Source organism: Cygnus atratus, chromosome 11 (assembly GCF_013377495.2).
Source record: "Cygnus atratus isolate AKBS03 ecotype Queensland, Australia chromosome 11, CAtr_DNAZoo_HiC_assembly, whole genome shotgun sequence".
Classification (NCBI taxonomy): domain Eukaryota; kingdom Metazoa; phylum Chordata; class Aves; order Anseriformes; family Anatidae; genus Cygnus; species Cygnus atratus.
Genome location: NC_066372.1, coordinates 21,514,285 through 21,530,388, shown reverse-complemented (window position 1 = coordinate 21,530,388; position 16,104 = coordinate 21,514,285). Strand labels below are relative to the sequence as shown.

Sequence of the window (16,104 nt, the reverse complement as noted above, 5' to 3'; positions counted from 1 at the left end):
GCTTGACTGCAGCAAAGGATTCCATCAGCTGTTGCTGAGCAAGGAGTCTGATAGCAAGTACTTTATATAACCCATCCTCTGAGTCTGAAGTGTGCTCAAGGCTGTTTCAATTAACCTCACTGTTTAAAAAAAAAAAGTACACTTTTTCTATCCTGAACGTGCCAAGCTGCAACATAAAGCTGTAGAGTATAATTAATCACTTCTCTTTGCTGTCCAGCAAAGATTTTGATCTCATGCATCAGTCCTGGGCCACCAAGTGCTAGGTGCCCATGTGGACTGGAATCATAGAACAGCACAGGTTGGAAGGGACCTTAGAGATTATCTCATTCCAACCCCCCTGCCCTGTGTGGACAGAGATACCACCCACTAGATCAGGTCACCCATCCAACGTGGCCTTGAAGACCTCCAGGAATGGGGCATCCACAACCTCTCTGGGCAGCCTGTTCCAGTGCCCCACCACCCTCTGAGTGAAGAATTTCCTCCTAACCTCTAATCTAAATCTCCCCCGTTTTTTTTTTTTAAAAAAAAACATTCCACCTTGTCCTCTCATTATATGACTGCGCAAAAAGTTGCTCTATTTTTTTTCAGAGCCACTTTTAGGTACTGTAAGGCCTCCTTGGTCGTCTTCTCCAGCCTCACCAGCCCCAGCTCCCTCAGTCATCCACCCAAGAGAGGCACTCCAGCCTCTCATCATCTTCATGGCCCCCCTCTGGACCCACTCTAACAGCCCCACATCCTTCTCGTGCCGGGGTCCCCACGCCTGCCCGCAGCACTCCAGCCGGGGCCTCACGAGGAAGGCAGAGCAGGATTCCCGCAGCCCAGCCGCACCGCCTTCCCCTCGGCCATGTCGAACCTCATTCTGTTCACGCAGGCCCCCTTCCCCGCCCTGCCCAGCTCCCTCTGGATGACATCCCTCCCTCCTGGTGCACCCACAGCCCTGCTCGAGCCCCCCGGTGCTGGTGGAACAAAACCACACGCGCCAGGGGCCGCCCCTCACGGGGCGGGAGGCGGGAGGCGGGAAGCGGCGGCCTCTCGCCGCCGCTTCCCGCCTCCCGCCTCCCGCTCCGTGAGGGGCGGCCCCCGGCTCAGCCCAGCCCAGCCATGGCGCTCTCAGAGCCCAGCTCGGCGGTGCCTGAGGGGCTATCGCCGCTCAGCCAGCAGCGGGAGCAGATCCGGGGCTGGGAGGGCGAGGGGCTGGGGCAACGGGGAGCGGGGCGAGGGGCTGGGGGGTACCGGGGCGGGGGGGGGCGGCTCGGGCGCCGTGAGGAGGGCGGCTGGCGGCGGGGCCTGCTCACCGTTCCCCGTTCGTCCCCTCAGGAGCGCACCCCGACCGGCGGCGCCGAGCCGCGGCGAGGCCCGGAGCAGGGCGAGCGCCGAGCGGGGCCGGGGAGGCAGCTGCGGGTGCTGCTCACGCCGCTCTCCGTGGCGGGCCGGCAGATGCCCCAGAAGCGGCTGCTGGGCGCCTACGGCGGGGAGGCGGCGGGGAAGAGGCTCCGCGCCGAACCCCCCGGGACGCCCCCCGGCAGCCCGCCCAGCCCGGCCCCCGCCGCCTCCCCCGCCGGCAGCGGCTCGGAGGGCGGCTGGGACGCGGAGAGCGACGGCAGCGACGGCGGAGGAGCGGCGCAGGTGAGCGGCGGGCGCCCCGCGGGGCCCGGGAAGGCGAAGCCGGGGGCGTTTCGCCTCTTTGTGGGAGCGTTTTCCCTCTTCGGACCTCGGCAGACCTCGTTTTACCCCCTTCGGAATGTCTGAGGGGTGAGAAAAGTCCCGCTGCCGGCCGCAGGCTGTGCAGCCCGGTGCCAAAACCACCAGCGCCTTCCCGTGGGCCATAACCACTTCCCGGGGAGCTCTGTGGCCGGGTACGGAGATGAGATACAAAAGTTTTGTCAGTGCTCGTTTGTGTTTAAATCACCATTTTCAATTTGCCTGGGCCGCCTTTTTCTCTAAAAGACAAAACGGAGCAGAGCTGTGTTGTGTTCAGGTGCCACATTTGCCGTATTGCTAAGTCATAAGTTGCTTGTTGTTTCGCTCCAGTTTTGGTTCAGTTGTAGGAAGGTTCTGATGAGCTGGCCCCTCTTGCAGAACCGATGCTAGCAGTCGGTGTTGTAACACATGCTAGTACCTCTATAGACTGGCATTGGTAGGGGATCACCCCAGTAAGCGTGCCTTTTGTTTGTTTAAAAGTACATCAAATCACTTCTGGACAGTCCGGACAATCAACTTAGAGGCTCGCGGCCCAGAAGCCTGGGCCACCTCTGGCGTGCCATGTAACTATGCTGAGGTCTGTCTCGCTTTTCTTTTTGTAGGATGGATACCCGCAGTTATCAGCTTATGAAAGGAAAAGACTAAAGAACATCACAGAAAATGCGAAATTCTTCGCTGCCTTAAAGCTGCACGAGGTTTGTGTAGATCCTACCTAGTGCCACTCTGCTCCCTCCTGACCGTAAGGACACTCATGCCCCAAGAAGCAGCCTGCCGCCCCTCTCGTTGTGAAACCCTGCCCTGATAGCACCAGGGGCGTCAGGAGAGGGCATCAGCACTGCCCTGACTGGATTAAATGTTGGCACTTCGTGTTGCTAGTTAGCTCCCTCCAAGGAGGGGAGGCCATTAGGTGACATTACGGAAAGCTGGGTGAGCAAAATCCCCTTGGTGCCCTGTTTCCAGCAGGGCCAGGTGAGCACCAGCCTGGGGGCAGTCAAGCACACTGCTGCAGCTGGGCCTGTCTGGGAGGCAGTGAGACTCCTTCCTTACCACTAAGACTGCAGCTTGAGTAAAAGTAACTCCTTTTCTTCCAGTTACCCTCAGAGAGGTCAGCAAAGGCAGGTCTGCCTGCAGTCACAGCGCTGCCTGCAGGATGAAGGCCAGAGCCATCAGCTAGGGTGGCCCTGGCCGTGGGGTGCCCAGCCCCAGCAGCGCCTGGAACCGTGCGCGCCAGGGGTCGTGCTGCTGGGCTGGAGGAGTGGAGGGGCAGTGGTCCTGCCAGTGGGCTAGACGTGGCTAAGCTTTCCTGCAGTCTGAATGAACTGAATGCACATCTTCAAAACGTGATGACGAAAACCTTGTGAACCTAGGCCTCTGTGGTTCCGTTTTCTGCTTTAAATGTCTTTCTGTGTCTGGTGCACAACATTTGGAATAATCTTGTTTTGGGAAGAAATGCCTACAGAGCGTTCAGGCTCTGCTGTGCCCCATTGCACCATTTGCAGAAATGGGGGAGTTCTTGCGGGTACGCAGAAGACCAGTGCAAAGCAGGAAAAAGAGTCTGATATTTAACAGTCCCCCTTTGTTACTGTTATGAGCAATTACAATATAGTTTACTGCAGCCTTGCAGCCTTTATACAGGTTGACCTTTTATGCTTGTTAGATATATTTTTAATCTTTTATTTTTTCTTTTTAAGTCAGCTGCAAGACTTCACAAAATTGCAACTAAAAGACAATCTAATGTCACTAAAAGGTAAAACAACTGCGTATGAGACTCGTATCATTGTTCCTTCATTGAGTGTTAACTGTTTTAGCGCTACCATCTGCACATAGCAGATACCAGCAAGAGGGAGAGCTGATGATGAGTCACTCTCCAAAGCTGAATCTGCATAACTGATTATCCTAAGCTGTATGAATTTGTAGATAGGTAGCTCCTCTAGGTAGCGGCTCTCCTCTGCCATCCTATGGAAAGAAAATGCTAGTATTAATACCCTTTTCATCAAATTACAGAACTTGCTATTTTTATGATATTTGTATTAAGGTAATTTGTGTTGTTTTTTTTTTCCACTTGTGATATTTCTGCATGATGGCTAAAGAAATAAATGTTAAATGATGAGAACAAATGATGGGAAAGGGCATGGGAAAGAAAGGGTTTGGGGGTAGAAACAGATGCAAGGGATAGGATAAACAATTGTTGAAGAAAAGACATTTGGCAGTGCCAAAGCAGTGTTAGGCAAAGCCGAAAAATGAGCTGAAATGCAAAATAGAGAGTAAGATAAGCAAGGAAAGGAGAGAAAAAGGTGACTAGATCAATGAGTGGAAGGATGAATCATAAATGAGGGTGGGGAAGAAAAGCAACAGTGGCAGGATGTATTACAAGGGAAACATAAATGTCATCAGTATATATATGCATTGCTAACTGCTCTTTTTGTTGCTGCAATCGCTGAAAGAAAAAGTAATCGCAATGCTCCTAAAGTCGATCAGAACATTGAGGTGTCAGAGCTGCAGATAAGAACCTATTCTGTAGTGTTTTACTTAAATGCCAAGGGCTTACGTTATCTAACTGTGTTAATTTTTGAAATGTTTTACGTGTTGTAGACCTAAGCCTAAGAAGGCAGAAGATGAAACAGTACGTCGAAGATCTATGCGCCTGCAAAAAGTAGAGCCGTCAGGAACCCCAGTGCTGGAGCTGCCTGCCCAGCCAGGAGCAGAGGAGGCATATGTAAGATGGGGACGGGTTAGAGAAGCCTGTGCATATGCACAGAAGCATTACAAAAAAGGTGCTATAGTGAAGTAGATTCATAACACTTGCCATTGCTAAGCTTATTGTAAAAACCTTCAGACATTCGGGAGGGTGTGTTATTGTCAATAACGAAGTAAATTCTTGAGGTAAAATCTTTTTTTTTTTTTTTGAAATGTTTGTGGAATTAGAGTGGATGTGTTCTCAGAATATCTGGTGTACAGAAAATTACACTTCACCTTATTCATAGTTTTAGTTGATTTGAGTTACGAAAATTGCTAATGTCATTCCACAGCCTCAGGTTCCAGCCGGACCTCTGCCAATGGTTCCAGAAAATCAGGTGGAGAACAGCAAATTGACAGAGGATTTTCTGGCTACATGGATGAAAATAAGCGAGGTATTACTAGCTATAATTAATGATTTTTAGATTACATAAATTAATTAGACTTTGAAGTAGTCTAATTCTGATATTATAACTTCTTTTCCTTTCAATCTGTAGACGAAACCCAATGATACCGAAAAGCATACGTGTGACATGAAGAGGTAATCTGAAGGCAGCAGCTAAAAACTGGATCTTGTCTAGTTCTTTCTTCTCTTTCATAGCTCGTATTTTAATGATATTCTCTAGATACCAATACAGCCTGAACAGTATGGTCCTCAGCGAAGATAATGTCAAGAAGGTTGTGAAAAATCGAGTATGTTCTGTGGCCATCCATCCTTCTGAAAGCATCATCTTTGTGGCAGCTGGAGACAAGTACGGGCAGATCGGCCTCTGGAACGTCGTAAGTCCTCTGCGTGCCCCTCGCCTGGCAGAAGTGTCTGTGGCAGTATGGGCGCGGGTGGGGCACAGGCTGGAGTGTCCTTTTCTTGGCTTGAAAAGGTGTTTTGTAGTCGTTATTTTTTGTGGATAACACCAGGGTGTCTGTTAATTTGAGGCTCACTGCAGTTGTTCGAAAAGTCTGGTCCTTCACAAGCCCTGGTTTTATGGGAAGAAACTGGTAATTTTAGGGAGGAGAGAGGAAGAAAATGGATCACTAGCTGAAACCCAGTGAGGGTTAAAATTACAACTCACAGTTGAAAGATTCGGGATCTAGGTACAGTACCCCGTTAGCAATACAATACTTAGGTTTTGGAGAGTGAGGGTAGATGGATGCTCAAGTATTTGGGTTTTTATATAAATTTTGGGTAGATGCAGTGGGTCGCTGTGTTTCCAGATAGCAGAAATAAAACTGGCTGTACTAGTATATGCTGACACATATTTACACACATTGCTTCTGAAAAATAGCTTAGCATTTGGGAGTTTGAAAACTGCTGAGGGCTTTGCAGATAGCCTCATTATGGATTTTGAATTGCCTTAATTATTCCTGCAGCAAGAATCTTTGTTCGTGCCCATGACTTACACCTTTCTAGCCTCCCTCCCACCCTCTTCTCTGATCCCACATCATCTAAACCAGCTGCTTGACGTTTGCACACATACAGATTTTCTTTTCGTTGTTTGCAATGCTATTAACCTTTTCTGTGGAGTTTCTCTTGAGTCATTTCAACTTTGACAGCTTCAGGAAATTGATTGACTAGCTTCAGCTATGAGACTCGGCTCAATTGTAAAGATGTTTAAAGTGCAGCGTGGAAAGCTGAGACTGCAGAGCTGCTGCTGCTTCCTGTTGAGAAGCATGATCTGGTTGAGGTTTCTGAATGCCACAGGCTTTCTTTGTGACCTTGCAAAGACATTTCACGTGCAAGCCTAGAAATGTTAAAATTACTGTCTTCCCTCGTGATTTCCTTTTTTCTTTTTTTCCCCTTCATGAAGGGAGTTGGACTTTACCAAGTTGGGAGTAGTCTGTGTGGAATGACTTGTTCCAAAATGAGCGCTTGGTTTCTTTTAAATTATCAGAGCTGGAAGGATACCAAGGTTTGAAGAGAAGATACAGGAGATGGTGCTTTACATTCAGTTTGGGTGAATGTAGTTTAGCTTGAGCTGTAAGCAACTTAGCATGTCCATGTTCTGCTGTTAAAAGCATATGCATGTATCAGCATACTCAGCAAGGGGTTCAGTGGTAACTTGGCGCTCTTTTGAGTTAAATTACTTGTATAGTGGTGAAATTGGTACTGGAGGGAGGCCCAAGCCTGTCAGCAGTGTGCTGAACAGTGCACGTGAGGACGGTTCCCTCTTCCTTGCTAAGCTGAAACTCCCTCAGTCCCAGTGAGACGTTAGCCTGGGCAAGCTGTGCCCCAAAGCAGCCTGGCTGCCTTGCTGCCTGCACTGTGTCTCCCCTCACCAAGCACCTGCTGCCTCCTCCATACAGCTATGCGGGAAGACAGCGTTTGAAAAAGAGACTTTACTCTGAAAGTTGCGGTAATTAATAGGAAGAATGAATTAATGGAAATAATGATCTGTATGTGTCCGTCGACTCGCTTTTGTTTTTCAGGACTGTAAGACTGAAGAAGGAGCACATGTCTTCGCTCCACACAACTACTCGGTCAACTGCATGCACTTCTCTCCATCTAACCCTGCTCATTTGCTGTCCCTAAGCCACGACGTTCTACGATGCGGTGACGTTACTAGGGCGATCTTTGATGAGGTGAGGGCTCCCTCGCTTGTGCTGCAGACTCCGTAGAAATGTCGTAGTGTGTGCTGCCAAGTTTTAGTGTCACTGCACCCGAGTTACTGTTTGATGGTTGCTAGCATGAAATTTTAACTTTCAATTTCCACAAGGGCACATGAAGGAACCTCTAACTACCATGGAAGTATGGAGATGCTTCCCTGTCTATAAAACTTGGTAACAAGTTGGTCACTCCCAACTTGTGGGTGAGGCAGTTGCAATTTTATATTGAATTTAGTTTCCTACCTCCTTACTTAGGCAGTATGCGCCTCTTTCCAAAACCAGTACTATTTAGAGGTAGGAAATGAGTGGTTTAAAGAATCTTGTGATACCTCAGGGAGTAGTGCTGCCGTTGGGAATGCAGCTGTTAACGGGGAGAGTGTCTGCACACCCAGCCAGAGCTGGAACGTGGAAAGCTCCTGCAGTGTTATTGTACTTGGGGCTAATCGCTGCTTTGAGGGGAAGCTGCTGTGCAATAGGATGGCGTGGCGTCCCGACACATCTCCCAAATTACAGGAAGCCTAATTCACATGTCCGCACACGATGAAAAGGTTTCTGCAGCACTGGAGAACGGAGCGCAATCATTAGTCCTCGCTCACGATAACGGTTGTTGGATTACAGGAACACAGAGGCGATAGGGTCTTGTAAGAGTTTTAACAGAGAATTCACAACAAGCTGTTGTCAGGTTGGTTTGGATGGCTAATTATATACGCTGTAATAAGGATACTAGTTTAACAGAAAGGTTCCCTAAATGGATAGCTAAGGCTGGAGTCATCAGGTTAGGTAGTATTAGTTAGTATTTTTAGTATATTTAAAAAGCAAAAATGCCCACAGTGTTTTGGGTATTGTGAATGTGTATTTAGTTGAATAATTTCAGTTTCATTTGACCTTTTCTATATGCAGATATGCAGAAGTGAAGCAAGCTTATCCTCCTTTGATTTTTTGGAAGATAACGCCTCTACTGCAATAGTAGGATACTGGGATGGCAGCGTCGCTGTTGTGGACAGAAGGACCCCAGGAACATCTTTAGAGCTTTCTGCTAACATTGGCTTCAAAATAACGAGGACAGTCCATGTTCACCCAGTGAATAAACAGTATTTCATTGCTGCTGGCTCCATGTATGTAGCTCAACATGAACTGCAGTTATTGTGTGTATGAAATGTTCCCTTTGCATCGGTGTTTGACGTCAGCTATAAGTGGCAGGTTTGGAGAGCGGGACCAGCTGTCGGGGAGGGAGGCAGGTTCTCAGTCTCAGTGCATAGTCTGTTTTTTTTTGTTTGTTTGTTTGTTTTTAAGAAAACAAGTTTTTAGTTCTTAGCAGAGTTTAAAACTTAATATAATTTGACTTATCTTCACCTTTCAAATAGGCTTTGGAGTCGCTGTGTTTTGGTGGTTTGTTGTTGTTTTTTGTTTGTTTGTTTTGTTTTTGGTTTTTTGAGAGATCCCAGTGGAGAGGTGTTTTACTGTGCTGTTCGTTTGGGGTGGTTTTGGTGCTCACAAAATCCTGTAGAGCCACTCGCTGTTGTAGTTGTTGATATGCGTTGCTGAAGTAAAGTTCTAAACACAGTTCATGTAAAATGTGTGGCAGTCTTTTGAGCCTTTTTTGGCAAATGGAAAATAAAACCACTGGTTATTTAATTGCCACCTGGTAAAGTGTTCTGTGTGGTGTGTTACAGGGATGTTCGTATTTATGATGTTCGATACCTGAAGTCTGATGGGAACAAGCCTGTGAGCTCTCTTAATGGACACACAAAAAGTGTTGCTTCTGCATACTTCTCACCTGTAACTGGCAACAGAGTTGTGACAGTGTGTGCTGATGATAAACTGAGGTAAGACTGTGTGGGAAAGAATAAACATTATGGAGAATACCAATTGAGAGTTTGTTGTTTCCTGCCTTCGTTACCTGTCATTGAAAGCATCCTGTTTTGATTTGTTTTTTTTTTTTGCCTAGGCATTTTTAATGCTGCATGGTTTTTAATTTTTTAAAAGTTGTTATTTTCCTGAAGAATATTTAACAATGAACAGGAAAACCTGCAGGTGCTGCTAGTCTTCACTCAGCAGTTTGTTGAACTTTCCCCAGGCCGCTGGGGATCCTAAAGATTTACAGGGGGTGAAGGAGAGCCCAGGATTGCTGTTGATGGTTTCTCAGTCAATCGAGCTCACACCTGGCTGAGGAAGTCCTGACACTGGAAGCTGTTAGCAGTGTCTGCATTTCCCTTCTCTTGCATTTTTTTTCCCTGGGCATCCTTTTTGTGCAGTGACTAAATAGACAAGATCCTGGGCTAGAGAAAGCTTTCATTTGTTGTCGCAAGCCTCTGTTGTTCTACCCTTCTAATGACTTTGAGAAAGGATGACCTTCAATTCTAGCTAAAAGCAAATCCATTTTAAAAGTATTTGAAAATCGCAGTTGGGATGTTAGCGCTCGTATCCCAGAACACAGCTGTGTTCTTTGTCGCTGTATTCCAGTCTTGTCTGGTCTGGGCCAAGCTGATCAGTGCAAAGTGCTTTATGAGGAAAGGGCTGCCTTTTCTAACACGTTACTCTTATTAACACTCTAATTCATTTTAAAGGGTCTACGACACCAGCTCTTTATCGTCTACTGTTGCAGTTCTCAGCACTGTCAGGTAAGCTGAACGTGTGGGGCTGAAGAGTTGGCCCTCAGCAGCAATTGTGGGAGTGACAGCAAGGAGAGGTTGCAGCGCGGTGCACTTAGCAGCTGCTGCAGGGGCACGGCCGCGGAGCTCTCCTGGCCTGAGAACTTGCCCTGGTCCTCTAGGTTGCCTGCGGTGGCTTTGTTCGTAAGGCAAGGCTGCAACACAGCCTGCTCTTGAGTCCGTGAAGTCTGCAGGAAAGTTTTAATGTCTCCTGTGTACCGGGAGCAGACATTTTTGTGACTTCTGAAATGTTTTGTTTCAGAATGCTTTTTCTTTATGCGTTTTTTCTTGTTGTTGTTGTTTTATTTGTTGTTTTTGGCTTTAATATCAAAGGTTACTTCTTAACGGTGAGGAACATGTTCCTGAGTAGAGTCTCAACACTTGTGGAATAGGTTTGTTCTCCGGAAGGAAGAATTGTCAGGCTTGCCTCACTAGGGCACTGGTCAGCAACTGGCCTGAAAATTCTTAAATTGCAGTTTATCGACAGGCTTGATGCATTGTTAGCCAATTTTCCCTACAATGTGCAGCTGTAAGTCTAACTACTCTGACAAATAATCATTCGTGTCAAAGTATCGCTTGGTTTCTCTTGCTCCCTTACGTTTCTTTGTCATGTCCCACCCGTCACAGGACAGCGATGCCCTGAACGGATCTGTGCAGTGTTTGAAAGTGGTGCTGGCTGAGGAGGCAGGGGAGATGGGTTTGAGCAAATATGATGTAAATGATGGTACTGAATTCAATAAGAATATTTCTCTCTCTTTCTTCCTATTTGTTTCTCTGAAGGCATAACAATAACACAGGACGCTGGTTAACTAGATTCAGAGCGATATGGGACCCTAAACAAGAAGACTGCTTTGTGGTGGGCAGTATGGCACGGCCAAGACAGATAGAAGTCTACCAAGATACTGGAAAATTGTTGCACTCTTTTTATAACGTTGATTACTTGGGCTCGGTGTGCTCCGTTAATGTTGTTCATCCCAGTAAGAACGTCTTAGTGGGCGGCAACTCCAGTGGTCGCCTTCATGTGTTCAAAGAACAATAAATGCTGGGTTTTTTTTTGCATGATATGTTTAATTTTTATTAAGCAATTCTTAAGCTAATTGCATTCTCTCAGGACAAGTGTATTTTTAAAAGCTCTAAAATAAATTTTCTAGACTAGCTTTGGCATTCTCTTCTGTAATTAAAAACAGAAGTTAATACTACTGCTGCAGTCAATTACAGTGGTTTGTACCAAAACGTGTTTTTCCTCAATACTTAGGTCATATTTCAAAAAAAGAAAAAAACACTTGCTAAATGTACGAGACACTGCTTAATGATTTTTGTTAAAGAACCTGCAGCGTTTGTTCTCTAACAGCTCGTGTGGCGTTCGTGGGAAAACCTCAAGGCTGGCACGCCTGCAGTGTCCCTGCCTGCAGTGAAATGCGCCCGTAAGGAAGCTGCCTGGTGCCTCATGGTGTCCCTCCTGCAGGGGGCAGAGGGAAGGTCCCTCGGCTGCCATCACGGTGACCAGACACAGAAGTCCCTCGGCGATGAGCCCCGAGGTGGGCGCAGAAGCGGAGCTGAGCTCCTGGGCTATGGGTTGCAGGGCGCTGGCTCCGAGCTCCCCTTCCTGCACCGGGAAGTGCTCCACCTTCAACGAGCTGCCCTTTCACGTGCCACGTGTGGCCGACATCGAACGCAAAACACGGGTGAGAGGCTGCTGGGTTTGTACGCCCGTGCTGCGTGCCGGCCCTGCACTGATGCAGCTCCTGAGGGAGGGAGCCTGCCAGCCCCAGCCGCAGTTCTGCAGCGTGGGCAGCGCCGCTGCGCTTTGCGCTTGGTCTGCAGGCCCCAGCGCGGCCGCAGCCCCGCGGGGTGCAGGCCTCGCTTCGTAGCGCCGGCTTTCGGCTCTCCCTGGGCTGCCCTGAGCCCCGGCGGCCAGCCCGGGCTTCTCGGGGCAGCCAAATTCTGCCCGCACCTTGCGCTCGGGTACGGTTTGTACTTGAGCAATGAACACTGACACTGCAAGCACTAAACGACTCTCATACCAACTCCGGGTTTTCATGATATTTAAATATTTATTTAAATTTAAAAATACTTTTCATGGCACCAATGATTTTATGCTAACTAAGATATTGAGTATGTAGAAAAAGGTACATTTTGAAGGAAAATGTAACTTACAGTATTTGGCACATGAAAGGTTAATTTCTAGATTTTTCTTTTTATGAAAACTAAGAAATTCACATTTTCAGGTATTTTACCGTCTACTGCTTAAAGATGCAGTATGCTATTACGAGATTTTTTTTTTTCTGATATAAGAATCTATGGAAACAACATTTTAATATAAAGACAGGTAAAACTAACAGGTAGTGAAACACAAGACATAATATGGAACATACAGGAAAAACGTACAATGAAAAATTACCAGTTCTCGTGGTTTTTGCAGTAAAATGCTGGGTGAACACTGCAGAGGTAACCTAGGTCTGGCATTTATAGCTATCCTAAAGTAAGCTGATGGAAAAGGTTTTCAAGGTCAATACTCGGACGCATCGCGTTTCTTTCAAAGGAAGGTGCCTAACGTACAAAGTATTGAGAGCAGGGCGGCCGCTGGGGCAGGCGGTACGCCGAGGTGACACCACGCGGGTACGGCAGCAGCTGAAACAAGGGAATACTGCATCTTTAACCTGGGGTGAAAAATGTCAAGTTTGAGACTATCACGCACTGCATAGAAACACCATTAACTACAGACTGAGGTAGGAACACTACACTAAGAGTTAATTTCGCTATGTTGCATAAAACAGGGTATCATGTAAAAACCGATCCTCCGGCTCCTGGCAGCGCTCGGGACTTCACCTGTCTGCTCAGAGCCATAGCGGGACGCCAACCCCCTCGGCTGCTGGGCCGTGATCGGGCGGCGTCGGGATGAGCGGTGACCGCGCTGTGCCGGGCGCCACTGCCCGGGGCCGGCCCCATCGGGGATGGTTGGCGGGCTGCTCGGGCAGGAACGCGGGAATCGGGCTGCTTAAAACTGCAGTTATGGCCCCAGCTTACGTAAAATCTCTCCCTGAGATGAAATAAAACTCGCTCGTCTGGTCTCCCTGCGTTGAGTACGTCCAACTTCTCGTCCAAAACTTAACAGAACTGGCTTTTATTGCTCCCTGTGTAAGAGACTGTTATGCTTCCCAGGTAACTGAAGGTCCCGGCGGCTATGACACAAGTACAATGAGCTATTTTTTGTTTATTTTTGCTTAAGAATAGATAGGTCTAATGGTTATCCATTGGCTTTTCCAGTGTTACCTCTGCTCCGGTAGTTCTGTCCTTTTTATCTTCAGAAAAGTCATAAAATTAGAGCTCCTCTCTGTATTCCAAAACTAGTAACACGTTAAACTGACGTTAGGCTTCCAGTCTACGAAAACATTTACACCATTCGCTCGGCTCCAGCCCCTTGGTACAGCGCACCGCATTCACCCAATCCGTAAAGTAAAAAAAGACTCGGTTAGGTTCAATAACAAAATAGCTTTTCGTTGTTAAAATATACGTTGAAACAGTCTCTTTGTTTGTACAAAAGGAGTACAGCTTTCCGAGGCTCGCTGGCTTACTAACCATCCCCGGCTGTGCGCCAGGGGCTGGCCGAGCTCTTGCCCACCGGCGCGGGGCCTGGAGCCGCAGCTACGAAGCGCGGTCAGTCCCAGGAGGCCGCGTGTGGCGCAGGGCGAGGGCCACAGCCGCCTGCATCAGAAGGAGCCGGCGCGGGGTGAGGCCGGCCAGGGGGTGCCCCGCGGGAGGCTCCGGCTCGGAAGGAGCGCGCTCTGCAAAGCGGTGCTTGGCGGGCGGTGGCGTGGCGCACAGTGGCGGATTCGATAACGTAACGATACACAAGTGTTTAAATTAAAACTCAGTAGCACCATTGCTAAAGCTCCTGCGTAATACAGCATCTCTGGCCTCTCAGCCGCTGGCTGATGCTTGTACAATGATCAGTGGTAATAGTAAAATAAATTCCTCTCTTTATTTGGTACTTCCAAAAGTAACACACGCGGCTGTGAAAAATCAAAACGGAAACCTTAACTTATTCTGCGGGCTCCAGGGGGTGGAAGCAGCGGCCGAGCAGGCTAGGGAAGGACAAGTGTCTGGTCTGCGTCTACCCCTCTCGTCCTCCTGGAAAGAAACGTCCTAGGCAGCACTGTACTCGGGGTCATGGGAGAAGGAGTTATTGCAAGAGCCGAAGGTGCCACAAAGGTCCCGCTCGCTGGGGACAACAGCAGGTCTCTCCCGAGTCCGCCTGGCTAGTTTTGTGGCGGCTCCTGCCTTCAGGTGTCAATGAGCAGGCTTACCACGGCGCGGACTTTGCAGGCAAACCATCGCCTGAGGGGACAAAAGTATTGGTAATGGAACTGCTCGAACTCGGGGGTCTGGCGGATATCGCGGAAAAAGGCAGTGTCAAGGTCGGACTCGGTAAGGACGATCAGGAGAAGGAGCAAAACAAAGAGGAGTCCAACTGTCACAAGGAGCAAACGGAGGACACTTAAAACAAACTTATTCACCTGTTCCGCCCGTGTCCCGCCGCGGCCGCTGGCGCCCAGGCACAGGGCGCGGAGCTCGCCCAGCTCCTCGGCCTCGGCCGCACTGGGCGTGCCGGCCTCCGACTCCTTCTCCTCCTCGATGCTGCACGGGGCCCCGTTCAGCTGCCGCGACAGCAGCATCAGCTCCAGGCTGTGCTCGGCCACCGGCGTGGGCAGCACGCTGTCGGCCGGGCTGTAGCTCTCGTCGGCGATGACGGCCACCCGCTCGCTGCTCTCGGCACGGCCGCCGCGGCCGGGGGGCACGAAGGCGTCGCCGTGGGAGGCCGAGCGCACCGGGGTGGAGTGGGCACTGTCACGCAGAGACTCCAGGCCTGGGCGGGGAGGGAAGTGCTCAGTGGTGCTGGGGGGCCGGGGGGAGTCCCCCGACACCACCCGCACGCCCCGCGCTGCCCCCAGCCCTACCCGGTGTCCCCAGCACAGGGTGGGCACAAAGCACTAGGTGATGTCTGGGAGAGCAGCCCATGGCACCCTGTTCGGCTTTTGTGTGTTTTTTACTTATTTTTTGGGTGGTGGTGTTTTTTTTTTGTTGTTTTTTTTTTTTTTTTACTGTTTGATTGGTGGCGGATGTGTTTTTTTTGACACCTGCAGAGCAGTCCGGGTCCTGCGCAGCAGCCCTGGGCAGCGCTCAGCACCTTTTTTGTGCTGCTTGTGACTGCAGAGGCACCTCCCCGGCGGGCGCGTGACTTGTCACCGCCACGAGCAGCCGCGAGCTTTTCGCCTGCACCGCGGCCAGGCTGCTGGCAGGGGCCCGGGTTTGTCATCAATCACCACCGCTTCGCTGTGCTGCAACCGCTTGGAGGGCGACAGCTTCCCCTTGCTCACGGCTTGCTTAAAGGCACCCCTGCCATCAGCTCTCAGCGCAGATAACCTTCAGCTGGGAGTGAAGCACGGCACTGGAGAAGGACAAACGCCTGCTGCCTCCAGCCCCACGTGCCCGTCCCTAGACACCCCCACCTAATAGCACAGAGTGTCCTATGCCCCCGTCCTACTGCAAGTGCCTCACGGAGAAGCCTCTGGCTCATGTGGAGCCTTCCCGCAGGGAGGAACCGGTGGCGAGCACCAGCTGAGGGCCGCGGCAGGGCCTCCTTAATGCCAAGGTGGCTCCGGGCTGAGCCCAGCCCCAAGCCCAGCCCTGGGAGCAGCCGCACGTAGGACGGGGGCTGCAGCAGCACCAGGTCCTATTGATGCACTACAAAAAAATCTCTTACACACAGACAGAGTAGCAGAAATAGCCGCACGGCAGCGTGCCCCGCCACATGCTTGGTGGAGCTAGAGTTACAGCCCAGCCAGGGCTGCCCTTTACAAGTCCGAACCCTGCATGCAGGGCAAGGGGGAGCTCTTTCTCCTGAGTAACAGAAAAAACAGAAATACCAAAAAGACCTGCAAAAGTGCCACTTGCTTCTTGCAGTTTTCACAGCAAGAGAGGCAGAGGTCCCCAGGGACCGCAGTGGGCGGGAGGTGCTGCCACTGCAGCTTCCCCTGCACGAGGGAGGGAGCTTGGCGCGGTGCTGGCCAGGCTCAGCGCAGCCCCATCGCCGCCCCGCAGCCGCTGAGGGTGACCGGGCTGTGCCGGCCCCGCTTTGAGCCTCAGGGGACACGTCCCCAGGTGGGGAGGACACCGTGCACTGATGCTCTGTGGGACAGGGCATCCCTGGCTGCCCCGGCCATGCCCCCTGCCAAAACGTGAAGGAAAGGAGCCCAGCAGCCGTCCTGCCCGCATTCCCCTGGGCTTTGCCACCTCCCGCGTGTAAATCCTCCCCGGATGCCTCCGGATCCTGCCGGGCTTAAGGCGGGTGCCAGCGGAGGCACCGAGTGTGGGGGCAGCTGGGGCGCTAAGCGCAGCGCAGGAACCGGCGCCT

The 16,104-nt window shown here is 50.2% G+C and overlaps 2 protein-coding genes across 10 annotated transcripts in view; one reads left to right on the top strand and one right to left on the bottom strand.

Annotated features, from left to right (window-relative positions):
- The first annotated feature begins 844 nt into the window (after positions 1 to 844).
- Positions 845 to 10,748, top strand: WDR76 (WD repeat domain 76). Its single transcript, XM_050713050.1, has 13 exons — positions 845 to 1,066; positions 1,318 to 1,626; positions 2,304 to 2,396; positions 3,393 to 3,448; positions 4,294 to 4,417; positions 4,731 to 4,832; positions 4,935 to 4,978; positions 5,064 to 5,217; positions 6,862 to 7,014; positions 7,939 to 8,153; positions 8,712 to 8,864; positions 9,606 to 9,659; positions 10,470 to 10,748. Exons 1-13 carry the CDS (start codon positions 845 to 847, stop codon positions 10,726 to 10,728), a joined length of 1,938 nt encoding a protein of 645 aa, XP_050569007.1. The 3' UTR covers positions 10,729 to 10,748.
- Positions 10,749 to 13,651: 2,903 nt separating this feature from the next.
- FRMD5 (FERM domain containing 5) overlaps positions 13,652 to 16,104 on the bottom strand; it is an 81,265-nt gene continuing 78,812 nt past the window's right edge. For 6 of the 9 annotated variants that reach the window (XM_035568940.2, XM_035568941.2, XM_035568942.2 and 3 more), the window contains one exon: positions 13,652 to 14,556. In XM_035568940.2, coding sequence (XP_035424833.1) covers positions 13,973 to 14,556 — 584 coding nt within the window. In that variant the 3' untranslated portion in view covers positions 13,652 to 13,972. The remainder of the gene's footprint in view (positions 14,557 to 16,104) is intronic. The other 3 variants (XM_035568943.2, XM_050713040.1, XM_050713039.1) reach the window with 1 other exon arrangement.

What these genes read in the sequence shown, in the direction of transcription:
- WDR76 (XM_050713050.1), top strand. Translation starts at nt 845, where the DNA reads ATGTCGAACCTCATTCTGTTCACGCAGGCCCCCTTCCCCGCCCTGCCC. An exon ending in CGCCTCCCGCCTCCCGCTCC is followed by an intron (nt 1,067 to 1,317) that starts GTGAGGGGCGGC and finishes TCGTCCCCTCAG; the next exon opens with GAGCGCACCCCGACCGGCGG. An exon ending in CTAGGGCGATCTTTGATGAG is followed by an intron (nt 7,015 to 7,938) that starts GTGAGGGCTCCC and finishes TTCTATATGCAG; the next exon opens with ATATGCAGAAGTGAAGCAAG.